Source organism: Cebus imitator, unplaced genomic scaffold, assembly GCF_001604975.1.
Source record: "Cebus imitator isolate Cc_AM_T3 unplaced genomic scaffold, Cebus_imitator-1.0 Scaffold444, whole genome shotgun sequence".
Taxonomy (NCBI): Eukaryota; Metazoa; Chordata; class Mammalia; order Primates; family Cebidae; genus Cebus; species Cebus imitator.
This window is the reverse complement of record NW_016107759.1, coordinates 2,144,496-2,171,825: the sequence shown is the minus strand read 5'-3', so window position 1 is coordinate 2,171,825 and position 27,330 is coordinate 2,144,496. Positions and strand designations below refer to the sequence as shown.

Sequence of the window (27,330 nt, the reverse complement as noted above, 5' to 3'; positions counted from 1 at the left end):
TTGCCACTCTTATGCTGTCTTTCAGTGTACCTACCTTAGTTGGAGAGTTATAACCAATGTAAGCCCTTCTTGGTCATAAAACACTTACTATTCATTTTAACTTTTTATTACTCAAAAAATCATGGGCAAGTTCTTCCAATAATGTCAAACAAGGAAATTCTGGCCCCCCTCCTGCTGATGATAACTAGAAAAACTGGACCAAATGTTAAAAACATGTTTGAAAGTCTCAGAAAGCTAACAAGATAGTGAAGCCTTACTGGGCCAGGAGGTAGAAGAGGATATGGGCCCAGGGAGGTGAGCACTGCAAAGCTGCACAGCTGAGAGCGGAGTGTTGCTCTTCATGCTGAGTGACAGGAGTTGGAATTCAGGGCTTAGCCGGGGCAAGACTATGCCTGGTGAAAGCATCCTTTGTTTGAGTTGAGACCCTAAAGGGCTGCATTATAGACATAGGGGTGAGCTGTGCTCATGCAAGCTTATACAATAATTGCAAAACAGCCTGGACTTGATAGCAGTCTTTGACATGAAATTGATGTGACCCTAAACTGCCAGTGCTCCCAAGCATCTGTCAGAAATAAAAAGCAGTGGCTCACACCTCTAATCTCAGCACTTTGGGAGATTACAGAGGGCAAAACACTTGAGGTCAGGAGTTCAAGACCAGCCTAGCCACCATGGTAAAACCCTGTCTCTACTAAAAATACAAAAATTAGCTGGGCATGATAGCAGGTGCCTCTGATCTCAGCTCTTTGAGAGGCTGAGGCAGGAGAATCATTTGAACCTGGGAGGGGGGAATCGAAGATCTCACCACTGCACTCTAGCCTGGGCAACTGAGCGAGACTCTGTCTCAAAAAAAAAAATGGCCAGCCATGGTGACGCATGCCTGTAATCCCAGCACTTTGGGAGGCTGAGGCAGGTGGATAAGTTGAGGTCAGGAGTTTGAGAGCAGCCTGACTAACATGGTGAAAACCCGTCTCTACTAAAAATACAAAAATTAGCCCGGTGTGGTGGCACATACCTGTAATTCCAGCTACTTGGGAGGCTGAGGCATGAGAATTGCTTGAGCCTGGGAGGTGGAGGTTGCAGTGAGCTGAGATCAAGCCACTGTACTCCAGCCTGAGTGACACAGAGAGACTGTGTCTTAACAACGACAACAAAAAAAAAACAAAAACAAAAACAAAAAGGTAAATCTTCTTTAGGGAAAGATTATATCATCCTAGTCCTCAAACGATTTCTACAAACAACTTGACAAATGCAATGCTTGGTGCACAATAAAAAATACCCAGTTACCTGTGGATAAAAGGTAACACCCCAAATTGCAAAAAAAAATAATAATTTAGAAGGAAGCACGGAGGGTCAAAAGGGTGGAAAATATACGGAAGAGGATAAGAGTCATTGTGGTATACAGCCTCCAAGGTGTGCCCTCGTAAAGCTCCTCCCAGCATTCACACCCTCGAGTAGTCCCTCCCCATGTTGTACCAGGGTTGGTGCATGTGACTGGCAAACACTGTAGTCTTCTGAAGAAGAGATGGGGTGTCACTTCTGAGACTGGGTCACAAAAGACACTACAGCCTCTGCCTTGGATGTACTCTCCCCTTCACAGCACTCTGTATTTTCATGGTTTGCCAGATAAACAGAACAAATAAAATACGATAAACAGTCACATAGAGGTTTATATTGAGGCATTGGCTCACACAATTATGGAAGCTGAAAAGTTCCACAGTCTGCCGTCTGCAAGGTGGAGGCTCGGGAAAACCAGTGGTGTAGTTCCTGTCCAAACCCAAAGGCACAGGGACTGGGGTGACACGGTGTCAGACCCAGTCTGAGTCTGAAGGCCCAACAGTTAGTGGCCCCAGTGTCCAAGGATAGGAGAAAAAGGACGTCCCAGCCTAGTAAAAGGGCAGAGGTACTTTCCCTCTGCCTTTGCGTTCTCTTCAGGCCCTCTGTGGGTTGGATGGTACCCAGCAGCATCTGTGAGGGCAAGTCTCCACTCCATCTCTGATTCAAGTGCTGAGTGCTTCCAGAAACACTCTCGCAGGCACACCCAGAAATCATGTTTCACCAACTATCTGGGTATCCGTGAGCCCAGTCAAGTAGGCGGATAAAATTAACCAGCTGCCTATAATCCCAGCACTTTGGGAGGCCGAGGCGGGCGGATCACTTGAGGCCGGGAGTTCAAGACCAGCCTGACCAACACGAAGAAACCTGTCTCTACTAAAAATACAAAAAATTAGTCAGGCGTGTTGGCGCATGCCTGTAATTCTAGCTACTCGGGAGGCTGAGGTAGGAGAATTGCTTGAACCTGGGAGACGGAGGTTGCAGTGAACTGAGATTGCACCATGAGACTCTAGCCTGGGCAACAAGAGTGAAATGCTGGCCAGGCGAGGTGGCTCATGCCTGTAATCCCAGCACTTTGGGAGGCCGAGGCAGGCAGATCACGAGGTCAGGAGATCGAGACCATCCTGGTCAACATGGTGAAACTCCATCTCAAGTAAAAATTCAAAAAAAATAGCTGGTCATGGTAGCGCACCCCTGTAGTCCCAGTTACTCGGGAGGCTGAGGCAGGAGAATTGCTTTAACCCAGGAGGCAGAGATTGCAGTGAGCCAAGATCAGGCCACTGCACTACAGCTTGGGTGACAGTGCGAGACTCCACCTCAAAAAAAAAAAAAAAAAGAAAAGAAAAAAAATTAACCAGCATGTTCTCTCTGAAGGAAGCTAAGTGCCTTGTCATGCAGATAGCTAGGTGGCCTTGCAGAGAGGCCTGTGTGGTGAGGAGCAGTCAGAAAGTACCTGAGACCTGCCAGCCACTTGGAAGCAGCTCCTCCAGCCTTCAAGAGACTTTGGGCCCAACCAACAGGTTAGCAGAACCTCATGAGAGACCCTGGCCAGCACCACCCAACTAAGGTGCTCTGAGATTCCTGATGTGATGCATAGAAACCATGCAATAACAAATTACACCCAAGCTTTGGAGTAATTTGTTATTCATCAACATGACTAATCCACATACGAAGGATACAGCAAGGTTTTATGTGTGTGTAACAGAGGTTCCAAAAGGAAGGGAGACAAGGCAACATTTGAAACCATATGGCTAAAACTGTTCAAAATTTACGAAAGACATCAATTGCAAATGAAGCCTTATTCACCTCAAGCAAGATAAATGAAATCAGCCCCTAGGAACAGTGTACGGAATCTGCTGAAAACCAACACAAGAAAAAGTCTTAAAAGGACCCAGAGGTAAAAGGTGGATTCCCTTCACAAGAGCAACAGTTACTGGTACCAGACCCCATCACAGAAGTAATAGAGGCCAGGAGACAATAGAACGATACGTTGTGATATAAGAGGAAACAACCTACCTAGAATATAGTAACCAGTAAAACTATACTTAAAAAAGAAAGGTGTTGTGTTTTGTTTGTTTGTTTGTTTTGAGACAGAGACTCACTCTGTCACCCAGGCTGGAGTGCAATGGCATGATCATGGCTCACTGCAACGACTGCCTCCCGGGTTCAAGCAATTATCCTGCCTCAGCTTCCCCAGAAGCTGGGATTACAGGCGCGGGCCACCACCTGGCTAATTTTTTTGTATTTTAGTAGAGACAGGGTTTCGCCATGTTGGCCAGGATGGTCTCGATCTCCTGACCTCATGATTTGCCTGTCTTGGCCTCTCAAAGTGCTGGGATTACAGGCGTGAGCCACAGTGCCCAGCCAAGTGATTTTTTTTTTAAAGAGGGATCTGTGAGTTTTGACTGAAAGCTATAATAGTAATGTATTATGAGGCTTAAAACACGAATAAAGGTAAAATACATGACAACAATGGCTTTAAGTCAGGAGAGAGTAAAGGAAGTTAAACTATTTTAAGGTTCATGCCTTGTTCGTGAAAAATGTACATAGTTAATGATATCCATCGCTAAGTCAAGGATGCATGTTTTAATCACTAGGAACAACCAAAGGAATAGGGGAAAGGAGTATATACCTTTTAAGCTAATAGAGGGGAAAAATAGAAAAGTGAAAAAAATATGACACAAGAATTGAGAGAGAAAAAGGAACATAGAACATTTGGGCTACCCAGCCCTGAATAAGATGGTAGATTGAGGCCAGGCATGGTGGCTCACACTGTAATCCCAGTACTGTGGGAGGCCCAGGCGGGAGGATGGCTTGAACCTAGGAATCCAAGGCCAGCCTGGACAACATAGCGAAACCCCGTCTCTACAATAAAATTTAAAATTAGCCAGGTATAGTGGTGTGTGCCTGTAGTCCCAGTGATTCTCTGATTCTCCTGCCTTGGCCTCCCAAGTAAGCGGGATTACAGGTGAAGGCCACCACATCTGGCTAATTTTTTTGTATTTTAGTACAGACAAGGTTTTGCCATGTTGGCCAGGATGGTCCCAATCTCCTAACCTCATGATCTGCCCGCCTCGGCCTCCCCATTGCTAGGATTACAGGCATGAGCCACTGCAGTAAGCCATAATCACAGCACTGCACTCCAGCCTGGGCAAGAGAGACTTTATCTTAAGAAAAAAAATGTGTTTTTATGCATCACATTTAAATCCAAACATCAGTACTTACATTAAATATAAATGAACAAAGGCTCCAGCTAAAAGATTAAAATTATCAGAAAGTATACTCAAAAGGTTAAACACAGAATTACCATATGACCTAGCAATTCCATTCCTAGGTGTATAACCAAAAGAACTGAAAACCTACATCCACACAGAAACTTGCACAAGAAAGTTCATAGAAGCTTTACTCATAGCAGCTAAAAGTGGAGACAACTCAAATGTCCATTAACAGGTGAATGGATAAACACGTGGTCTTGCTGTATAATATGCAATGTTATATAGCCTTCTTCCTTGTCTCTCTTTCCCTAAGCAGACACTCCATGTGGTTTGCTTTCTTTTCTTCCTTTCCTTCCTTTCCTTCCTTTCCTTCCTTTCCTTCCTCTCCCTCCTTCCCTCCCTCCTCCCTCCCTCTCTCCCCCACTCACTCTTTCTTTCTGTCTCTCTCTGTCTTTCTTTTCCTTCCCCTTCCCTTTCCTCCTTTGTTGCAGTCTGTCTCTGTCGCCCAGGCTGGAGTGCAGTGATGTGATCTCAGTTCACTGTAACCTCTGCCTCCTGGGTTGAAGTGTTCAAGTGATTCTTGTGTCTTAGCCTCCTGAGTAGCTGGGATTACAGGTGTGTGCCACCACACCTGCCTAATTTCTGTATATTTAGTACATATGGGTGTTCACCATTTTGGCCAGGCTCGTCTCAAACTCCTGGCTTCAAGCGATTCACCTGCCTAGCCTCCCAAAGTGCTAGGATTGCAGGCATGAGTCACATTGCCCAGCCTCCATGTGGTTTTCTGTTTTGCACCCTGTAAAATCCTCTCCATCCTCCAATCTCAGGCAATGGAGCCCAGGTTTGTCTAGCTGTTTGAACAGGGAGGAGAAGAGGGGAGAAAACAGGAGGGAAAAATTTCTCAAAAGTAGCATCCCGCTCTTTTCAGCATCTGGAAGCAGATGAACATGGGCACAAACCTGGGTGGCCAGCTGCAAGTTTAGAAAGGCAAAAACCTGAGGTCAGGAGTTTGAGATTAGCCCAGCCAACATGGTGAAATCTGTCTCTAGTAAAAATACAAAAAATTGGCTGGGCATGGTGGCTCACACCTGTAATCCCAGCACCTGGGGAGGCCAAGGTGGGCTGATCCCCTGAGGTCAGGAGTTCGAGACCAACACGGTGAAATCCCATCTCTACTAAAAATATAAAAATATAAAATTAGCTGGGCATGGTGGCACCCACCTGTTGTCCCAGCTACTCGAGAGGCTAAGGCAGGAGAATCAGTTGAACCTGGGAGGCAGACGTTGCAGTGAGCCGAGATTGTGCCATTGCACTCCAGCCTGGGCAACAGAGTGAGACTTCATCTCTAACCTCCTCAAAAAAGGTGCAAAAACCTGGAAATGAGTCAAATGAATTTTTTTTTTTTTTTTTTTTTTTTTTGAGATGGAGTTTCGCTCTTGTTACCCAGGCTGGAGTGCAATGGCGCGATCTCGGCTCACCGCAACCTCCGCCTCCTGGGTTCAGGCAATTCTCCTGCCTCAGCCTCCTGAGTCGCTGGGATTACAGGCACGCGCCACCATGCCCAGCTAATTTTTTGTATTTTTAGTAGAGACGGGGTTTCACCATGTTGACCAGGATGGTCTTGATCTCTTGACCTCGTGATCCACCCGCCTCGGCCTCCCAAAGTGCTGGGATTACAGGCTTGAGCCACCGCGCCCGGCCTCAAATGAATTTTTTTAAGAGCTAAATAAAATCTAGAACCCTTCCCTGCATGACTAAGTAGCAGTTAAAATAGGTGAAGGTAGGTCTGTGTTTACTGACCTAGGAAAATCTTTAAGACATAATGTTGAGTAAGAAAAGCATGCACTTTGGGAGGCCAAGGCGGGCAGATCACCTGAGGTTGTGAGTTTGAGACCAACCTGACCAACATGGAGAAACCTCAGCTTTACTAAAAAAAATACAAAAAAATTAGCCGGAGGTGGTGGTGCCTGTAATCCCAGCTTCTTGGGAGGCTGAGGCAGGAGAATCGCTTTAACCCAGGAGACAGAGGTTGCCATGAGCCGAGATCGTGCCATTGCACTCCAGCCTGGGCGACAGGGAGAGACTCCGTCACAAAAAAATAAATAAAAAGCATGTTGGCTGGGTGTGGTGGCTAATGTCTGTAAATCCCAGCACTTTGGGAGGCCAAGGCAGGTGGATCATGAGGTTAGGAGATCGAGACCAGCCTGATCAATGTGGGGAAACCCCGTCTCTACTTAAAATACAAAAATTAGCTGGGTGTGGTGGCAGGCGCCTGTAATCCTAGCTACTCAGGAGGCTGAGGCAGGAGAATTGCTTGAACCTGGGAGGTGGGGGTTGCAGTGAGCTGAGATCACGCCACTGCACTCCAGCCTGGGTGACAGAGTAAGACTTCATCTCAGAAAAGAAGAAAAGCATGTTACAGAATGATAGATAAAGGATGATACCATTTGGCAAAAAGCAGCACCCAGCCAGTCCTGGGCAAGGAGCCTAGGCCCACGCAGTTGCCTTTGCCAGCACAGAATGCCGGACGGTGCACAGCTGCCTGGCCACAGTGGGCTGGGGCAGGCCGCCAACAGACTGCAGGAGTCTTTACCTGAATATTTTACAAAGAAAAATGATTTGCAGATTACAAGTCTAATAGAAAATATTTCTAAAGGGTAAAAAGCAAAGCAAGCCTCTTATATTGACTGGATGCTTCAAAGGCACCAGGAAGTAGGGAGGCACTGGGTGCTAAGGTTTCATGCTGGGTGAGCTGGAGGAGGAGCCAAATAAGTGATCCACCCTGCCCACTGCACCAGCAGCTCCCTGACGTAACTATAGTACCACTCACAGGCCCTTCGTGGTGCGCATTCACGTGGCGGATGTGGGTAGCGGCAGAGGCAGCAGCCTGGAGCAAGACCAGCAGGTGTCCAGACCCTTACCTCATTGGATGTTTGGTGAGCCTGTGGGAGGAGGGTTTCCTCTGACATGTCTCCCTCTCGGGGCTGTTTTCTAACCCAGGTACGGCGGTGGATTGGTTACTGTCCTCAGTTTGATGCTCTGCTGAACTTCATGACAGGCCGCGAGATGCTGGTCATGTATGCCCGGATCCGGGGCATCCCAGAGCGCCACATCTGTGCTTGTGTGGACCAGATTATTGAGGACTTAGTCATGTACATGCATGCTGACAAGCTGGTCAAGACCTACAGGTGAGATCTGAGGCTTCCCCCGGCCCCTCCACCTCCAGTTACAATGTAAGTTCCAGTTTTTCCCAGAGCTGGAGAGCATGGCAAAGCCCCCAGCTCTGGGCATGAGGTCCCTGCCTAGGTGGTTGGGGGCAGCTTCCACTCCTGTAGAAGAGGTCAGTGGCCTGGGCTGCCCCAAGGCGCCACTTCCTCTTGGTCCTGGGCTTGAGTGGATTATGAAGCTGCCCCAGTCCAAAGGCAGTTTACATGGCTGACGACAGGCAAATGGTGCCACAGGTGTTACTGTCCTGATAAGATGAGGACAGACCTTTCTTCCTGCCACTTCATGAAGGGCTTTCTGTTTTCGGTAAGTTTGCGTTTTAAGCCCACAGTTACCTCATACCTCTGTGTCTAGGGTACCTGAACCGCTGATGTTCTGCTGAAGAGCCTGGGGTATTCCTCAGGCTTCTGTTGTCAGTGATAGAAGCCCAACTCCAATTAACTATTAAAGCAAGGCCCCCAAACCGAAGGGGTCCAAGGACTCTCTTCGCGTTGTGTGCAGCGTCCCTAGAGGCACATGGCGGTACTGCACACCCAGGATTGGGAAGTAGAGGTGCCCACACCGTGGGCAAAGTGGGCCCAGGGTCAGATGATGATATCCCTTGGCTCTTCCCTCTTTGTTGGCTTCTGTTTCAAGCAGGTTTTTATGTTTCCCTGTATCTTCTGAAGATCAAATGAGTTCATATTTGCACAGTTTAGAACAGTGTGTTGCACATAGTAAATGCTGTATGTTTTAAGTTAGCTAAGATGGGCCAATGCCCTTCTTCTCAGATGGAGAAGCACTTGCCCTCAACACTTCCAGACCCTCAAAGAAGACTCGCCAACCATGTTCTCACCCTGGACTCATCCCTGTGTCTAGGGGAAGGGGTTATTCCCTGAGTGGGTGGCCCCAGCCATGGTTCAGCCCTGGGTGAAAGCAGTGGGCTCCACTGCTGAAAGCCCCACGAGGGGTGTGGGAACACTTCCTGAACAGAGAAGGAAAGGGGGTGAGTGTTGAACCAGCAGTGCTCACTGCTGGAGTCTGACCATTCTCATCACCTAACCTTCTCCCCTCTACCCCCAGTGGTGGTAACAAGCGCAAGCTGAGCACTGGCATCGCCCTGATTGGACAGCCTGCTGTCATATTCCTGGACGAGCCATCCACTGGCATGGACCCCGTGGCCCGACGCCTGCTCTGGAATGTGGTGGCACGAGCCCGCGAGTCCGGCAAGGCCATCGTCATCACCTCCCACAGGTAGAGCCTGGCTCTGTGGGTCACTGGAAGTTTCAAAACCAGGTGGGCTGGGAAGGAGCCAGGTGGCCAAGAGATCCATCAGCAGCTGGTGCAAAGTCTGTGAGGAGATTCCCTAGGCTCTCCACATGAGCCGCACTCTGAGCATGGGTATCAGGAATGGCCTGATCAGGGTACCAACCCCCCTTCCTGTCTGCACGAGCCTTTGGCACTCCCAGCCCTGTCTCAGGCCCCGCCCTCTCCCCAGCATGGAGGAGTGTGAGGCCCTGTGCACCCGGCTGGCCATCATGGTGCAGGGGCAGTTCAAGTGCCTGGGCAGCCCCCAGCACCTCAAAAGCAAGTTTGGCAGCGGCTACTCCCTGCGGGCCAAGGTCCGGAGCGAAGGGCAGCAGGAGGCGCTGGAGGAGTTCAAGGCCTTCGTGGACCTGACCTTTCCAGGTGTGTCCCAGCCCTGGCAGCCCCACACTGGGTGGGCCCTGGGACCCTGTCTAGGCCTCTCCCATCCGTCGTGAGATGTGTCTGTGCCTCACCCCTGCCATGTCCCATCTCCTCGATCCTTGGGACAAGAATCACAGTGCCGAGCACCCAGGCACCCTCCCTGATCCTCCAGCCCAGCCCTCACAGCCACGCCATCTCTCCTTGCAGGCAGCGTCCTGGAAGATGAGCACCAAGGCATGGTCCATTACCACCTGATGGGCCAAAACCTCAGCTGGGCAAAGGTGAGTGCATATCTTTGACATGACCCACTTTCTGGGGTAACTCTGTCACCCTCTCTCCCCCTTTCTCTCCTCCCCATCGCCCTGAAGTCATGTTCAGTGCTGCCGCTGTCCTGCCATCTCCATGGCAATGTTCACGTGATTTCGTAGAACAGAAGGTGTTTCAGCTGGAAGGGACTTTGGAGATCAGGTCCTCCTGTCCCCTCATTTGACAGAGAGGAGAGCAGGCCCAGAGAGGAAACACCACATGCCCAGGGACACACAGCAAGCCAGGGACCCTGCCAGGCCTCTGCCCTTCTGGCACCATTCCCACCCAAGAGTGCGGGCAGTGGAGATCCATAGCACTGACTTCTTGGGAAGTGTTCTGGAACAGCCGAGAGAGGGATGGGCCTCTTGGGGGCCTTGTCACAGTCCCAGAGGCCAGCCCTTCCATCCTGTCCTCCCCTGTGTGCGTCTGTGGGACAGCCTGGCCACAGCAGCCTCCTCCCTCCTCTCAGGTGTTTGGCACTCTGGAGCAAGCCAAGAAGAAGTACATGCTGGATGACTACGCAGTCAGTCAGGTCACCCTGGAGGACATTTTCCTGAGCTTTGCCCGCCCTGTGCCCCTGGTCCAAAGTGAAGGCCGACGAGAGCAGGCAGAGCACGAGGGCCCCTCATCGTGCCTGCTGCCTCCCTCAGAGCCTGTCCTGCTATAATAAAGACATCCCAGTGCCAGGTTGGCCCAGGTGTGCCTGGCCTGCCTTCAGCTTCCAGGGCTACAGAGGCAGCTCTCAGCCCAGCTGGCTCGGCACGGGGCTCTCCCCTCAACTGCAGTGCATGGAGCAGAGTGGGGCCCATTGGGTAACTTGAGAGGCCCCCTGGAGAACCCAGGAGCGTTTCAGTAGAAACGGATGCCCGAGTCCTACCTGAGTAGCCTGTGGTCTTCCTGAGACCTGGCTGTGGAAGCAGCCTCAAAACATCTTGCATGTCCTTTCCAAGGGTGGTGGCCAGGGGGTGACCACAGTACTAACCATGGCCCGACCAGGTGCCAGCTCTGTGGTCAATCCCCTGCAGGCATCATGTCATTTGATCACACCACCCTCAGGCCCAGCTTCAATGGGCCTGTCCTGGCCATGCCCTTGCTCATGGGCAAGAAGTCTGCAGGGCAGAGGGAAATGCTCACCCAAAGCTTGCGCTCTTCCTTGTCTAGAATCTCCTGCCCAGATCGTTTGTCCATCCAGTGCACTCCCTCCCAGGGCAGGGCAGGCCATGCCAGCCAACGCAGCCTGAGACTCGAGGTGCAGGAAAGCAGCAGCTCTGCAGAACTGCGGGTGGAGTTTGGATGGGTGTGTGGGGGGTTCCACACATGTGCACAGATCCCTTGGAAAGCAGGATAGAGCCAGAAAGAGAGAAGGGTGTCCGCAGGCCAGGGCAGGCCTGGCTCCTGTGGCCACATGCAAGAGTGGAGCTTCGCAGAGACCATGATTCTCAACTCACACCTGGCCTCCAGGTGGTAATGACAAGTTTCGTCTGAAGGAAGGAAGAAAGAAATATTGACAAGTTTGCTAGCCTAAGTTAGGATGTTATCGTATTTAAATACTTGGATGTGTGGAGTTTCATCCTCTTCCCTGGCTCCTGCAAAGTTAGGGCTACATGTGGTCCTATATCCACCCATGAAGTGGGCAGCACCCCACCTCCCACATGGCTTGACTGCCCTAGAGGCAGCCAGCAACTTCCCACATCAACAGGCAGGGGAGCCAGGGTTACAATGGGGCAGAGGTTCTCCCAGTGGGGTCCCAGCAGCAGCAGCAGCACCATCGGGAAACTTGTTAGAAATGTAGGCTCTTGGACCCCACTCCAAACATACTGAATCAGAAATGCTTGGGGCAGTGCCAGCAATCCATGTTGCAACAAGCCCTATAGCAGGTGCTCTGACACAGCTCCAGTGTGAGAACCTCCACTGAGAGCCTCCACTGAGCAGAGGCCCCGTAGGCCCCATACATCCAGATGCAGATGGATGTGGCCACATGCCTTTGTCGTGGACATTCTCCTCTCTGAGTCCGTCAGCGGCCTTTCTTTCTCTGTGGAGCTCACTGTCCCTTGCCACAGGCCCCTCAGCTCCCTCTGGGAAGTTCAGGTGCAGGACTCAGGAACATGTGGGGCACCGGCCTTGCCTATGCTTCCCACAGCTCTTGCCCAGAACAATGGCATGGCACACCTGTGGTCGCCAACCCACCCTCTTCTTAGTGCTTGTTTCAGGTGACTGCTCCCTGTGATGAAGGCCACCTCTGCTCCCACATCCAGCTCTCATTCCTCCCATGACCCTCTCTGCCTCCACTGAAGGCCCATCCTCCTCTTTGAATGTGGGATGTCTCAGGCTCCCAACCTACTTCGTGTTCCCGTACTCTCCCCCGACCCTCACCACCCATGACATTTTCAACTGACACCTCATTCCACCAGGAATTTCCCTGAGCTCCTAACGGTTTGGACTTTTCCAACAAGGCGTCACCTTGGATGTGTGGACTTTCACCCTCTTCTAGAATCCCCTGCCCAGATCGTTTGTCCATCCAGTACGCTCCCTCCCACAGCAGGCCATGCCACCCAACGCACCCTGAGACACAAGGTGGACACACACTGCTCCGGCCTCCAAGTCTGTGGCTTCTCTCCAGGGCTGACCCTTCTAATTTGGACTTGAAAACAAGACTCTTCAAACCCACAGATCCTTACTGATCATTTCTGAAGCCCAGTGGGAAATGGGCTGACACCCTGGAGGAGCCACTCATCACCCCAGTGCAGCCCTGGAGGCTCCGGCTGCCAGCGCAGTGGGTGGAATGAGCCAGGCATGGCTGGAGCCAAGACAACTCCTGCTCCCTGAAAAAGACATTTGCCTCTCAATATAGAAAGAAGAGTGATCAGGACACAAAGCACAGGATGGACTCAAACAACATAGGGAGCAGGGATGCTGTTCTGGGTCCTAGAGGTAGCCGGTGTCACCAGTGTGCTCATGGCTGGCTCTTGATTAATCCCTTCAAGAGGCTCACCCTGAAAGTGAACCTCTGCCCTAGGGGGAGACAGGTAACAGTGACAAAGTAGGAAACAGTAACCTAGGCAGACAAAAATGAGATGATGGGATAAGAAATCTGGGGGCTGAGAACATGGGATATCTGGGGAGCAGGCCCCAAACTCGCTCATCCTGTCCTCTCTTCACCCTCCTTCACCAGCTTCCTGATTCCAGGGCAGGGAATAGTCCCAACTTCCAGGGCCTCTCTGGGGCCACGAACTCTGTGCCCTGTGCTGTGATCACCTGCGTACTCTGTCTCGCTCCAGGCTGGCTGACGCCTGCACGCCAGAGCTCCTGTCTGTGCCCAGGACAGGCGCAGTACCTTTAGGGGTTCTGTGGTCACGAGGGCCGTGGGCACTCAGAAGGATGGGAGGGTGCAGACTGAGGGAAGCGTGAGGGAGAGGGGGGCAGCCTTGGCCCAGGCCCCCGCCTCCACCAGACCCTCGGGAGGCTGAGTGTCTTCCCTTGACAGCCCGTGCCGTGAAAGGGGTGGAGTGTGGCTGATTCCTGAAGGACAGCTCGGATGGGCTCTGCCGGACACAAGAGTGAGCAGATGTGACACCTCCCTCCGCGAGCAGCTCCCAAGTGGCGCCGAGGAGGCGAGGCAGGGGGCAGCAACCGGTCAAAGTGGTGGGGAGGGCTTGCCCCGGTCCTGGGGCACTGAGGCGTCCAGGGTGCGCCACGTTTCGCGGGAAGAAGGGGTCAGCGTTCCGGAGGGTAGGCCAGGGGAGACTTGCAGCGCCGGCTCCCACCCCCTTTCCCTACCACGATCTGGGCCAGCATCCCCGCCCAGAAGCGGCTCGGCCACAAACCCAAGGGTCTCCACCTGAAGCAGGAGGCGGAAAGACCGTGCAGGCTAGGGGCGAGCGTCGCGGGCCCAGGACCGACCCCGGGACCGGGGCAGGGCACCGCCTAGTCCCAGAAGCGCCACGTCGGGGCTCTAGCAGGCCGGGTCATGGCGGTGACTGCGAGGGACGCCAAGGAGTCCCCTTTCCCCTGGCCGCCGGCATGCGTCTTCGCAGCCTATCTGGCATCGCGGATGCCAGTCGCCCGAGTCAGCGGCGAAGCCTGGACCCACGCGGGCGGGAAACTACGCCGCCAAACCCTCGCCCGCCGCCCGGGAGCCGCGCTCCTCAGGGACTCACTTCCCCGCTGGGGAGGCGGGGCGGCCACGCGGGCTCCACCAATCAGCGGCCAATGTTCGAATTTGCGTCCTGGTGAGGCCAATGGCGGGCGCCCGGAGCAAGCGGGGTGGGCGTGAAAGGCGGGGCATAAGGCGTGAACAAGGCGGGGCATGGGCGGGGCCGCCGGCGGCCCCCCCCGGGCAGGCCAATGGGAGGGCTGGGCGCGTTTGAAAACTGGGGCGGGCAGCGGGGCGGGGTCTGCGCTTGCGCGAGGGGCCGGCGCGCTCCAGCCGGGACACGGGCGCGCTCTCAGGCGGGCTCTGACTGCAGCTACGCCAGCGCTGCGATGGGGAGCGGCGGCGGTGAGTACCGGGCGATGTCCGCTGGTCTCTGCCCCGCGCCCCTTCTGCCTGCCCTGAGGGGCGGCGGCGGATCCCGCGAGAGGAAAGATTCTGGCGGCCTGAGGAGGGCGGGCTGGAGCCCTTTAACCCGGGGCGGGGGTCGCGTTCGGCGCGGGGAGCCCCAGCGGCCGGGCGCGCGGTTTAAATGCCCGGCGGGCGCCTGAGCCCTTCGGCATCTTCCCCCGCCGCGACATTTTCCAGCCAGTTCCCGGAGCGGCAGTCGGGTCCCAGGGAGCCAAACACCAGCGCCTCCTGGCCGGGGATGGTTCTGCGGAGCGCGTGGGGCTAGGCGATCCCGCGGTCCGGCCGGTCCTGACGGGGCTTCCGTCCGGCGGGGCCGGAGACCCAGCTCCGTGGAAAGCCGCGCTCGCCTCCGCGCGCGTTGAGGCGGAGGAAAGCCGAGCTGCGGTTTCAGTTATTATCACAGCGATTATCACACGTCTCCAAGTGTCTGTCCTGGAGCCGGAGAATGAGGACTGTGTAATGGGGAGGTCTATAGAATCTGAGAATTTGTAGTCCTGGAATACGTTTGGCTTTTGCAGCTGGTTTAACTGCTGACGAGAAGACCCAGGGCAAGAGAGGGGAGCAGGGGGCAATCGCTAGGAGGTCCTGGCGGGGAGGGATTCGGGCCCACAGAGGGGACTGGCGTTTCCTTTCAGGACTGGAAGAAGAATGGATAGAAAGGTGGATTTGTAGATGGGGAGTCAGGATCCTGAGGTTCCTCTCTGAGGGCTTCTGTTATCCTATGTAATAAGGGCTAAGATCATCTGCTTAGAGTGAGGAAGGGGTGGCCGGAGTAGGATTTGGAAAATCGGGCTGTGGGGAGAGGAGAGGGCACACATCTGAGAAGCATGGCTGGGCTGCCTGCCTGGTGGGTGGAGAGCCTGTCTCACCTTTAATGATTGCACCTGTACACGAACCTACAGGTTTAGGTTTGTGTTGGGATCTGAGCAACAACCTTACTGTGTAGCTGTCAACTCCACATTCTGCAGTGGTGGACGCACTGAGACTCAGGGGCCCGGCAGGTCTGCAGAGCTGAGACTTGGACACACACTGCCCCCGGCCTCCAAGTCTGTGGCTTCTCTCCACGGCCGACCCTTCTAATTTGGACTTGAAAACAAGGCTCTTCAAGCCTACAGATCCTTACTGAACATTACGCACTTTGGTCATGTGTGGCAAAAGCAAGCTATCCACCAGAGGCTCCTGGGGTCCCTCGAGAGGAGAGACCCTGGCAGCCTGAGGAGGGCAGGCTGGAGCCCTTTAACCCAGGACAGGGGTCGCGGGTTAACCAGGGGCTTTCCTCAGAGTGAATGTGAGGAAAACCGTCCTCAGCCTTGGCAGCTTTTTCCCCTTCCTGGGTGTCGTGTGGGCCCTGGATCAGAAAGTTTCCCAATAGCCAAGTTACATGATGGGTGCTATTTGCCAAATATTTGTTGAATATTTGAAAATGAGTGATGTCTTCTGTAATTCATGCAATGCCACTCCTTTGCATAATCTTTGTCTGAGACAAGAAGCATGATTCCTTCTTTTGTGGTACAGGGAATAGTAACCATTAGATCATCTTCAGATGGAAATTTATCCTTTTTTTTTTCCCCTTCAAGGGTTGTATATAGAATAACTTTTCATCTTATCAAGACTTCCGTCTTTTTTCCCTTAAGTGATCCACTGTAGGTGTGCCAAGTGTTTCTGTTACCCTACAAAGCGAAGAATAAGAAGGAGGCCCCGAAACCTGACCATCTTGAGTCTCCCCGAAGATGTGCTGTTTCACATCCTGAAATGGCTTTCTGTGGAGGACATCCTGGCAGTCCGAGCCGTAAGTCCCTAGATGGAAACAGTATGAGCCCTAGCATTGTTGATTATACCATCAAGGCGTTGTGTTCTTAAATGTCAGAACAAAACTGGCTAAAAAGGAGGGCAGGCCAGGCACTGTGGCTCACGCTTGTAATCCCATCACTTTGGGAGTCTAGGAGGGCAGATCGCTTGAGCCCAGGAGTTCAAGACCAGCAATAGCAAGACCTCGTTTCTACAAAAAATACAAAAATTAGCTGTGCGTGGTGGCGCATGCCGGTACTCCCCTTACTTGGGAGGCTGAGGCAGGATGAACACCTGAGCCTGGGCAGTCCAGGCTGCAGTGAGCGATGATCGTGCCTCTGCACTCCAGCCTGGGCAATGGAAGTGAAACCCTGTATCAAAAAAAAAAAAAAAAAAAAGGAGGGCAACGGAAACAAGGACATTACCAGATGCTTTCTTTGAGACATTCTGATTACAGAAATTTCTTTTGCTGTCTCCCAGCACACTAAGGTTGCCTCTGTTCATTGTGGTGTCAACAGAGAAAGTACCCTTTTATGGCAGTGAAATTTGCATCCCTTGGATAATAGAATAGTGTTTAAAAGGATAAAAATATATTCTTATATACAAATCCCATGTAACATTTACCGTTGAAAGGGATTCTAGGGGTTACCTTCTAGATATTGGAACCGTAGCCTTACTCTGAGTGACTTAACCTAGAGTCTACAATGGATTCATGGGAAAACTCCAGCAAGAATGCATTTCCTGACTCCCAAAGCCACCTCCATTGCAGGTGTGACACACTGTATGGACCCCAGGGGGTGCTGAATTTCCAATGTCAGTGGAAACTTTGGCACTTAAAATGCTTATCTGTGCTCCAGGTCCCGGCCCAGACACTTCCTGTGTTGGCCCAGCGCAGAGGCTCCAGGTTCTACCTGAGACCTTCATCATGGGGGTCGTTCTTTGCCCTGAGACCCTGTGACCTGTTTCCACACTCCCACTATCAAGGCCCCCAGCGGGGAGGCACAAAACACATTTCCGTCCTGCCTCCCCCCGTTTAAAGTCAGTTTCCCTGGTCTTTGCGGGTGATACCTTTGCAGGGATGTCGAACCCTCCTTCTCAGCCTGGGTGCTTGTTCCCTCCTCCCAGGACCATTGTCCTCCACCCCCCTTTAGAACCTCAGAGAAATGCATTTCTGGGGCTCTCCTCTCTGTTCAAAGCGACTGTTGCTTTCACGCAGAGATTGGGGACCTCAACTATTAGCATGGGGAGGGAGACAGGAGACCCTGCATCTGCACTTCATCCTTAAGAGCCTCCAGGCGTGGGGCTTTCATTTCAGGTGGTCCCTCCATGACCCAGCCCGGCCCCCATTGTTCTGCAGGTGCACTCCCAGCTGAAGGACCTGGTGGACAACCACGCCAGCGTGTGGGCATGTGCCAGCTTCCAGGAGCTGTGGCCGTCTCCAGGGAACCTGAAGCTCTTTGAAAGGTATCTCTGCACCCTGAGAATGGCTTGGTCTTCTCCTGCCTTGGCCTTTCTATGTGCCAGCCTGTGTCCCGAGGCCTGATTCAGCAGCGATTTTCCTGTTGCTGTCTCCTGTGACATTGCCTCATCCCCTGGGGAGTGACTGAGGGCGGCAGACTTCACACATCGGGCCACAAAAGCCACACACCTTCCAGCAGGTCGTGCTGTCAGTCATTCTCCATGCCACTGACATGGGCCCACGGTACCTCCAGAGGGCTGTGACCGATTTCCACATGACCCAGACACAAGTCACCTTCCGGAGGAAACCACTCAGCCTTCCTTCCCTGTGGTCAAAACAATGTGATTTCTGTCCTATGGCATTTCATTCACTGGCAGATTCCACCCCAGCCTGCACCCCGCACCCTGCTCGTATGTGGTCATGGGCCCAGGTAGGCCGCCCTCAGAAGCAGGCCTAGCTTGAGCTTAACAAACTAAAGAACCACAGCTCAGGCGGGGATTTTTCTGACGGGGATTCACTGTGGCCTTCGTCCACCTGAGTTGCCAGAAATCAAGATAGACAGACAGCCAGCAAAGGCAGGCAGCCATGTTACCGCGGCTGTGCTTCAGCTGCTTCCAGTTGGAATGTGTATATTTCTTATTGAGACAGGATCCACACATCACACAGTTCACCTATTTAAAGTATATAACTCACCTAGTTGTGGTTGCTCACACCTGTATTCCCAGCACCTTGGGAGGCTGAGGTGGGTGGATCACTTTAGGTGGGGAGTTTAAGACCAGCCTGGCCAACATGGCAAAACCCTGTCTCTACTAAAAATACAAAAATTAGCTGGGTACAGTGATGGGCATTTGTAGTCCCAGCTACTCTGGAGGCTAAAACATGAGAATTGCTTGAACCTGGGAGGCAGAGATTGCAGTGAGCCAGAATCACGCCGTTGCACTCCAGCCTGGGTAATGGGGTAGGACTGTCTCAAAAAGAAAAATAAAAAATAAAAAAATAAGATGTGGCCAGTCATAGTAGCTCACATTTGTAATTCTAGTACTTTGGGAGGCTGAGGCTGGCGGATCACAAGGTCAGGAGTTCAAGACTAGCCTGACCAACATGGTGAAACCCCGTCTCTACTAAAAATACAAAAATTAGACGGGCATGGTGGTATGCACCTGTAATCCCAGCTACTCAGGAGGCTGAGGCAGGAGAATCGCTTGAACCCGGGAGGTGGAGGTTGCGGCTAGCCAGGATCGCTCCACTGCACTCCAGCCTTGGCGACACGATGAGATTCCGTCTCTAAATAAATAAATAAGTACAATGTGTAGTTCGTTGGTTTTTGGTATATTGAGAGTTATATAGATATCACCAGTATATAACTTTAGAACATTCCCCTCACCCCAAGAAGAAAGTTTGTCCGTATCAGCAGTCACTTCCCATTTTCCCCACGATCCTGGAAACTCTAGACAACCCCTAATCGATTTTCTGTCACTCTGGATTTTCGGCTTGTGAGCAGTTCACATGGAATCATGCAACACATGGTCTTTTGTGACTGGCTTTCACAGACCCTGCTATGTAATGGATAATTTGTATTTGACTACACGACATAAAGAAATGTTCTAGGGCCAGGTGTGACGGCTCATACCTATAATCCCAGCACTTTGTGAGGCCGAGGCAGGAGGATCGATTGGCGCTAGGAGTTTGAGACTAGCCTAGGCAACGTAGCAAGACCCTGTCTCTAGAAAAAAAAAATTTTTTTTTTTAACTAGCTTGGCATGGTGGCACATGCCTGTGGTCCTAGCTGTTGGGAGGCCAGGGTAGGAGGATGGTTTAAGCCCAGGAGGTTGAGGCTGCAGTGAGCCATGATTACACCACTGCAGGATCACCACTGTGATCCAGCCTGGGCAACAGAGCAAGACCCTTTCTCAAAAACAAACAAAATATATATATGTGTGCGTGTGTGTGTGTGTGATTCAGCGATCAAGTATTCTGACTTAAAGGGCTGTGGTGCTTCATAATGTTTGTGGCATAAAATATTGTGATGTTTTATTTTCTTAATATTTCAGGGCTGCTGAAAAGGGGAATTTCGAAGCTGCTGTGAAGCTGGGCATAGCCTACCTCTACAATGAAGGCCGTAAGTCCTGACCCCGCCTGCATGTTGGCGCTTTAGATAAGCGTGAGCCTTTGGCCCTACAAAGTGGTGGTCCCTATGTTAGCAATTCAGTTGCTGTTTTTGCTCTATCTGATGGCCTGCCTTCCCATCCCCTCTCAGGAGCTTGTGCCCAGATGTACCTGCTAAGGGACCCACTAATGATACTGCCTTTTAGGTTATGAGAGAGTCACCTCTGGTTTTAGCAGACCCTTTCATTTCAGTTTGCAAAGAGTGACTAAGCCAGAGCCTCAGCACAGGGGCTGTTTGGGCTCCCGCCCTCTGTGCCATGAGCACGCAGGCCCGCACGTGGATGCTGGCCCTCTCCTTGGCCATCCACTGAGAACTCTGAGACAGAGGTCAGTGTGCCAGTTCCACAGTTAGTAATACAGCGCCGAGCTTCTAAACAGGAAGCAGGATCGGGCAGGCCGGAGCTGGCCTGGTGTCTGGATCCCTTCATCCCCAGAGGCAGGTGCTTCTTGAAAGAACCTTGTGCAGCCTTTTCTTACCAGTTCCCGCTTACCTGCTCAGCACCCCAAGGAATGAGCCCACGACCTGTCCCAGCTCCCAAAATACATAAAGACTGGGGTGTAGCCTGCCGCATTCCTACTTCTAAACGATCTGGTGTCTTGCTGGGAGAGTCTCTTCCGTTTACCAGCTAGCAGGATTTCGGTGACTTGACAGGGAGGGACCATGAGCAACACCCTCCTCCAAGATTGGGGGTAGCTGAGGTCCTATCTCCACCCTTCCATCAGAGAGCAGTTCCCAGACATAAAATTCCCACACGGTATAGTTCACCCATCTAAAGTGTGTAACTCTGTGGTTTTTAGTATATTCACAGGGTCGTGCCGCCATTGCCACTGTCTAATTTTAGAATGTTCTCCTGTTCCCAAAAAGAACCCCCACCCCTGCCCTAGACCCATTACCAGGGGGTCAGGAAGCGGTTCCCAGCTGGAGGGAGGATGGGACATGAAGCGTGTTGGGGTCTCCTCCCCCTTGCCTTCAGAATCCAGGCTTCTGGGAGGAGTGCAGCAGGGACATTGATCACAATGACCCTCCTGTTCCAGACATTAACCAAGTAGGGGGAGGAGAGGCAGGTACTCCCATCCTAGAGGGCTCTTCCCTCCTGAAACACCAGCTGCATTGCACTATGGTGGGCTTTAAGCTTTACACTGTCCACCAAGACCATGCAGAACTTTCCACATTCTGTGCCCAAGAGACATCCCTGGGCCTTGTCCTGTCTGTCCCCGCAGTGTCTGTGTCTGAAGAGGCCCGTGCGGAAGTGAATGGCCTGAAGGCCTCTCACTTCTTCAGTCTCGCGGAGCGGCTGAACGTTGGTGCCGTGCCCTTCATCTGGCTCTTCATCCGCCCTCCGTGGTCGGTGAGCGGAAGCTGCTGCAAGGCCGTGGTTCACGAGAGCCTCAGGGCGGAGTGCCAACTGCAGAGGGTGAGTCTGGGCAAGGGTCGAGGGGCGAGGGGCGACCAGCAGCACCTGTGAGGCCACCTGCAGGGTCCCAGGAACACCCTGAGAGTAACTCTGGACCCTGGAAAGTCAGGTGCCTAAGGGAAGTGAAGATGCAGAAAACAGTGCAGGTGTAGGGAAAGCGTCTTGAAATTACCTGGCAGGAGAGGAGGAAGCCTGAGAGCCGGGGTGGGCTGCAGAGTTCTGGGCATACCTGTTGACGGCTGGAAACATGGGGCTGAGGCTGCATGCAGCAGTTGGAGCTCAAGGCACAAATCTGGCCGGGTGCAGTGGCTCATGCCTGTTATCTAACACTTTGGAGGGCCAAGGCTGGAGAATTGCTTGTGGCCAGGAGTTCAAGACCACCCTGGGTAACATGATGAAACTTTGTCTCTACAAAAAAATACAAAAATGTTAGCCAGAGGTGGTGGTGCATACCTATTGTCCCAGTTACTTAGGAGGCTGAGGTGGGGGGGATCGCTTGAGCCTGCAAGGTTGAGGTTGCTATGAGCTGTGACTACGCCACTGCACTCCAGCCTGGGTGACAGAGCGAGACCCTGTTTCCATTAAAAAAAAAACAACAAGACTCAAATCTTGGAGTGGTCCTCTGCAGGGGAGGGAGTGCCAGACAGCAGGGCCATGGGCATGGGACCCAAAGACACACAGACTGGGGAGGGGCGGCCTCTGTCAGTTCTTTCTGCTGGAAATCACACTTCTTTCTCCTTTTTTTAAAGACTCACAAAGCATCCATATTGCACTGCTTGGGCAAAGTGCTGAGTCTGTTTGAGGTGAGTCACATTGTTCTCTGCACTTGGACTTTGTGTTTAACATATCCCTAGCCAAGATCCTGGCAGTGAAAAGCAGCAGCAGGGGGCGTCCAAGGCCCAAAACAAAAGGCAAGCCTTGCCCAGAAAGGCCTAGCGGTAGAAGCCAGGTAGCACACGTGGGCCAGCAGCAGGCTATGGTCCTGGCTCCATGACCCAGCTGGTGGATGAGTGAGGGCGATGAGAACTGCAGAGGAGATCACAGGAGGTGGGCCTCCCCTGCTGCTCATGCGGACCTCTTTGCTCTTGATGTCCAAATGGGCTTTGTGATCCGTAAAGCCCCTTTGCGGCAAATTGCAGGAACGTGGTGGCTTCTAGTGACAGGCATGGCAAATGCGTCAGAGAAGGACACTGAGGAGAAGCCCTGAGAGCCACCAGCACTGTCATGGCAGTTCAGGGCAGTTCTTTCGGCAGCAGTGAGAAGGATAGGCCTTTGGTGGTGCAGAGCCGAACCAGGGGTCCTGCAGGCCAGCCCAAATGTAAACCCTTCTAGGAAGAGAGCAGGGCTTCTGTGGCTGAAGCTCTGAGTTCATGCTCCTCGCTGGGTATGGAATGCTGTCTCTGTAGAGAAGTCATTTCTGCTCTGATTTCAATAACTCATTTTATTAAAGCTCAGAGCAATGTGTGTTACTACTTAAGAGTACGGAGGCTGGGCACAGGGGCTCATGCCTGTAATCCCAGCACTTTGGGAGGCCAAGGTGGGTGGCCACCTGAAGCCAGGAGTTTGAGACCAGCCTGGCCAACCTGGTGAAACCCTGTCTCTACTAAAATGCAAAAATTAGCGGGGTGTGGTAGCAGGCACCTGTAATCGCAGCTACTCAGGAGGCTGAGGCAGGGGAATTGCATGAACATGGGAGGCAGAGGTTGCAGTGATCCAAGATCATGCCGTTGCACTCCAACTTGTGCCACAAGAGCAAAACTGTCTCAAAAAATAATAATAAGAGAAGAATGAACTCTGCTGGGATTTGTTTTAGGATGAAGGAAAGCAGCAGCAGGCTCGTGACCTGTTTGAAGAGGCTGCTCATCAGGGATGTCTGACCAGCTCATACCTCCTCTGGGAAAGCGACAGGAGGACAGATGTGAGTGGAGCCTGCTCTGGGTGGGGCGGAGTTACGCTGGACAGAGGCACAGTTGATGCTGGTCCTTGGATGCGGTTCTGTCTGCAAAAGGGAAGTGGCTCTTGCTGCTCCTGGCCTCTCAGCCTCCAGGAGCCACTGGACAGTCGGCTGTTCTTGGCAACCCCCAAAATGACTCCCGCCATTTGAGAGAGAAGAGGTGGGAAGTTAGCTTAGTGTCGGCCCTTCTGTGTCTTGGTACTCTGTTCCTCCTGAGACACAGTTGTGTGAAGGCCCGATGATCTTCTCCCATTGACAGATGTCAGATCCTGGGCGATGTCTCCACAGCTTCCGAAAACTCAGGGACTACGCTGCCAAGGGCTGCTGGGAAGCGCAGGTGATGTCCGGGGCTGGGATGACGTGGGGAGCCAGCTTTTCTCCCTCCAGCCTTGGGGCAGGACTATCTGGGCTCCCACCTGGGAGGCTGGGATTGAGGGATACCATAAGAGCAGTTCAGGAGGCTGGGCACAGTGGCTGAGCATATAATCCCAGCAGTTTGGGAGGCCAAGGAGGGGAGATCACCTGAGGTCAGGGGTTCAAAGCCAGCCTGACCAACATGGAGAAACCCTGTCTCTACTAAAAATACAAAAAATTAGCCAGGCGGGGCGGTAAGTGCCTGTAACCCCAGCTACTCAGGAAGCTGAGGTGGGAGAATCGCTTGAACTGGTGAGGCGGAGGTTGCCATGAGCCAAGATCGCCCCATTGCACTCCAGCCTAGGAGATGAGTGAAACTTTGTCTAAAAAAAAAAAAAAAAAAAGGAGATCAGTTCAGGACTGGAACTGAGTCTTTTTTTTTGAGATGGAGTCTCACTCTTGTTGCCCAGGCTGGAGGGCAGTGGCACCATCTTGGCTTACCGGAACCTCCATCTCTCGGGTTCAAGCTATTCTCCTGCCTCAGCCTCCAGAGTAGCTGGGATTACAGGCATGCGCCACCCCGCCTGGCTAATTTTTGTATTTTTAGTAGAGACATGGTTTCTCCATGTTGGTCAGGTTGGTCTCGAACTGTCAACCTCAGGTGATCTGCCCACCTTGGCCTCCCAAAGTGCTGGGATTACAGGTGTGAGCCACTGCGCCCAGCATTGGAACTGAGTCTTAAGGGACAGGTACACAGCGTGAAGAGCTGGGAAATGGGATATTAATCTCTCCCTATCCACCCTTGCCTCTCAGCCAGCAGCCTCTTAATTTTCAAATGCTTATGAACTACAGCTGCTGTCAAAGTTTGTACCACTCTTGAAAGTTATCCCATAAGTAGAACAAAACTTGAGGCTACTTGAGAGCATGTGGAGTCCCTTCCTGCTCCCTCTTCCTATTACTGCCTTGCCCGCCATGTCACCTGCTCACCAAGTCATCCAGGGCTAGAGATAGGAGATCAAGCATTGGTAGACTCTCCCCTCACAGCTCCAAAGAAGTCGTCAGGGACTGGGCACCGTGGCTCACGCCTGTAATCCCAGCATTTTGGGAGGCCGAGGCAGGTGGATCATGAGATCAGGAGTCCAGTCCAGATTGACCAACATGGTGAAACCCCATCTCTACTAAAAATACCGAACACCTTTAATCCCAGCTTCTCAGGAGACTAAGTCAGGAGAATTGCTTGAACCCAGGAAGCGGAGGCTGCAGTTAGCTGAGATTATGCCACTGCCCTCCAGCCCTGGGCAACAGAGCAAGAGTCCGTCCCCCCCCCACCCCCCAAAAAAAAAGAAAGTCATCGGGGCCAAATGCAGTGGCTCATGCCTGTAATCCCAGCACTCTGGGAGGCCGAGGCCAGGGGTGGGGCGGGGAGATCATCTGAGGTCACAAGTTTGAGACCAGCATGATGACACACTGTCTCTACTAAAAATACAAAAATTAGCCAGCCATGGTGGCAGGTACCTGCTACTCAGGAGGCTGAGGCGGGAGAATCACTTCAACCTGGGAGGCAGAGGTTGCAGGGAGCCGAGATCGTGTCACTGCACTGCAGTCTGGGCAGAGCAAGACTCTGTCTCAAAAAAACCAACAAAAAAAGAAGTTGTCAGGACAAATCAAAGAAAGCCCCTCTGCAAAATAGATAGAAGCTTGTTCTTATCACCCTACCAAGTGGATGGCAGAGTGATCTGTGCTCACATACTAGGAACAAAACTACAGATTGATAATGGTCCAGCCCGATGTGTTATGGCAGGCACATTGTGGTGGTGTTCACGTCCAAAATGTCAGTCAACAGATTTATAAGAAGGCCAGGAGTGGTGGCTCATGCCTGTAATCCCAATACTTTAGGAGGTTGAGTTGGGAGGATCACTTGAGCCCAGGAGTTCAAGACGGGCCCTGGCAACATAGTGAGACCCCATCTCGACAAAAAATTCTAAAATTAGCTGGATGTGGTGGTGTGTGCCTCATAGTCCCAGCTACTCAGGCAGAAGGATCTCTTGAGCTCAGGAAGTCAAGGCTGCAGTGAGCCATGATCACACGACTGCACTTCAGCCTGGGCTGCAGAGGGAGACCCTATCTCAACAAAGTTTTTACAAGAAATGCACCAATGTAGGTCTGTTGGAAACTCAGGGTAATCAGTAAGAATAGAAAGACCCTGATGGAAGTTGAGAGGGCCTCAGTTGATTGTCATAAAAGAGGAAATAGGGCCATGCTCAGCGGCTCACATTTATAATCCCAACACTTTGGGAGGCCAAGGCGGGAAGATCACTTGAGGCCAGGAGCTCTCTCTCCATTGCCTGGGCTAGACCGCAGTGGTGTGATCTCAGCTCACTGCAACCTCTGCTGCCTGGGTTCAAGCCTTCTGAGTAGCTGGACTATAGGCGCCTGCCACCACACCCAACTAACTTGTATTTTTAATAGAGACGAGGTTTTGCCATGGTGGCCAGGCTGGTCTCAAACTCCTGATCTCAAGTAATCTTCCTGCCTCGGCCTCCAAAAGTGCTGGGAATACAGGGGTGAGCCACTGAAACTGGCCAAAAAATAATAATAAATAAATCAAAAGAGGAAATAAACCGGTTAGAAATTGGAATGTTCAACCTTACTACTATTCATAAGTGCACTTTTAAATGAGATATTTTGGGCTGATCACATTAGCAAATTTTATGTATATGTTTTTGAGTGGCTAGCTAGTAACTTCTGAAAATAGCTGTTTTTAATAATCACAGTGTTTGGTGCTATGAAGCTGTGATGAAGCAGGTTCTCCTAATCCTGAGTGTAAACATTGGCATAAGCCTTTCAGAGAGCACCGGGGCGTGTGGCCAGAGACTTAACACAGCTGCCCCAGGCATTAACCATGTAAGGAACTGAGACCTGAACCAGGGTGGAAAGGCAACTAGTCTTTCATGATATATCATGTCATCTCTTTCTTATTCAAAAAAGAATAATAATTAAAATCTGAGGCCAGGCACAGTGGCTTACGCCTGTAATCCCAGCACTTTGGGAGGCTGAGGCAGGTGGATCACAGGGTCAGGAGGTTGAGACCATCCTGGCCAACATGGTAAAACCCAGTCTCTACTAATATACAAAAGATTAGCCAGGCGTGGTAGTGTGCACCTGTAGGCCCAGCTACTTGGGAGGCTGAGGCAGGGCAATTGCTTGGACCCAGGAGGTAGAGCTTGCAGTAAACAAGATCACGCCACTACACCCCAGCCTGGCGACAGAGCAAGACTGCATCTCAACAACAACAAAAAGCCCTAGTCAGCCTCATTCCCGAAGCCTGCGAAGGTTTAAGTTTAAGGAGGGCGATGTTTCCACATGCGTTTGCTCCCTGAGTGACCCTTTGCTTCAGAAATGGAAAACCGCACCACGGCTGCTGCCTCACGCTCTTGTTTGTCTTTTCCTCCTCAGCTGTCTTTAGCCAAAGCCTGTGCAAATGGAAACCAGCTTGGACTGGAGGTGAGAGCTTCCAGTGAGATCGTCTGCCAGCTGTTTCAGGCCTCCCAGGCTGTCAGTAAACAGCAAGTCTTCTCTGTGCAGAAGGGACTCAATGACACAATGAGGTGAGGCCTTCAGGCCGGGGCTTCTAATCAGAGCAGCGCGGCAGCCAGCCTCCAGAGAAAGGGAGCCCTTTCACCCGCCACAGGGCAGCATAGAGTCCCCTTTTTCACCTCACCAGATACCCCCATTTGGGTGTTTTTTTAAAACCGATAATGCCTAAGTTATGGACTTTTTGGAAGAAAACATCCTACTCTGCTTTCTTCAGTTACTTTTTTTTTTTTTTTTGAGATGGTGTCTGACTCTGTTGCCCAGGCTGGAGTACAGTGGCATGATCTCAGCTC

The 27,330-nt window shown here is 52.0% G+C and overlaps 2 protein-coding genes across 3 annotated transcripts in view; both read left to right on the top strand.

Moving 5' to 3' along the window:
- The window catches only part of LOC108290826 (ATP-binding cassette sub-family A member 17-like), a 124,074-nt gene extending 110,814 nt beyond the window's left edge, over positions 1 to 13,260 (top strand). The window contains exons 26-30 of the mRNA XM_037732299.1: positions 7,548 to 7,735; positions 8,835 to 9,005; positions 9,250 to 9,440; positions 9,648 to 9,721; positions 10,216 to 13,260. Coding sequence (XP_037588227.1) covers positions 7,548 to 7,735; positions 8,835 to 9,005; positions 9,250 to 9,440; positions 9,648 to 9,721; positions 10,216 to 10,413 — 822 coding nt within the window. The 3' untranslated portion in view covers positions 10,414 to 13,260. The remainder of the gene's footprint in view (positions 1 to 7,547; positions 7,736 to 8,834; positions 9,006 to 9,249; positions 9,441 to 9,647; positions 9,722 to 10,215) is intronic.
- Positions 13,261 to 14,143: 883 nt separating this feature from the next.
- Positions 14,144 to 27,330, top strand: part of CCNF (cyclin F) — a 29,299-nt gene continuing 16,112 nt past the window's right edge. Inside the window, exons 1-9 of one of the 2 annotated variants that reach the window (XM_017510995.2) lie at positions 14,144 to 14,244; positions 15,942 to 16,096; positions 17,453 to 17,559; positions 19,606 to 19,673; positions 20,942 to 21,135; positions 21,885 to 21,938; positions 22,949 to 23,053; positions 23,349 to 23,426; positions 26,900 to 27,051. In XM_017510995.2, coding sequence (XP_017366484.1) covers positions 14,229 to 14,244; positions 15,942 to 16,096; positions 17,453 to 17,559; positions 19,606 to 19,673; positions 20,942 to 21,135; positions 21,885 to 21,938; positions 22,949 to 23,053; positions 23,349 to 23,426; positions 26,900 to 27,051 — 929 coding nt within the window. In that variant the 5' untranslated portion in view covers positions 14,144 to 14,228. The remainder of the gene's footprint in view (positions 14,245 to 15,941; positions 16,097 to 17,452; positions 17,560 to 19,605; positions 19,674 to 20,941; positions 21,136 to 21,884; positions 21,939 to 22,948; positions 23,054 to 23,348; positions 23,427 to 26,899; positions 27,052 to 27,330) is intronic. The other variant, XM_017510997.2, reaches the window with a different exon arrangement.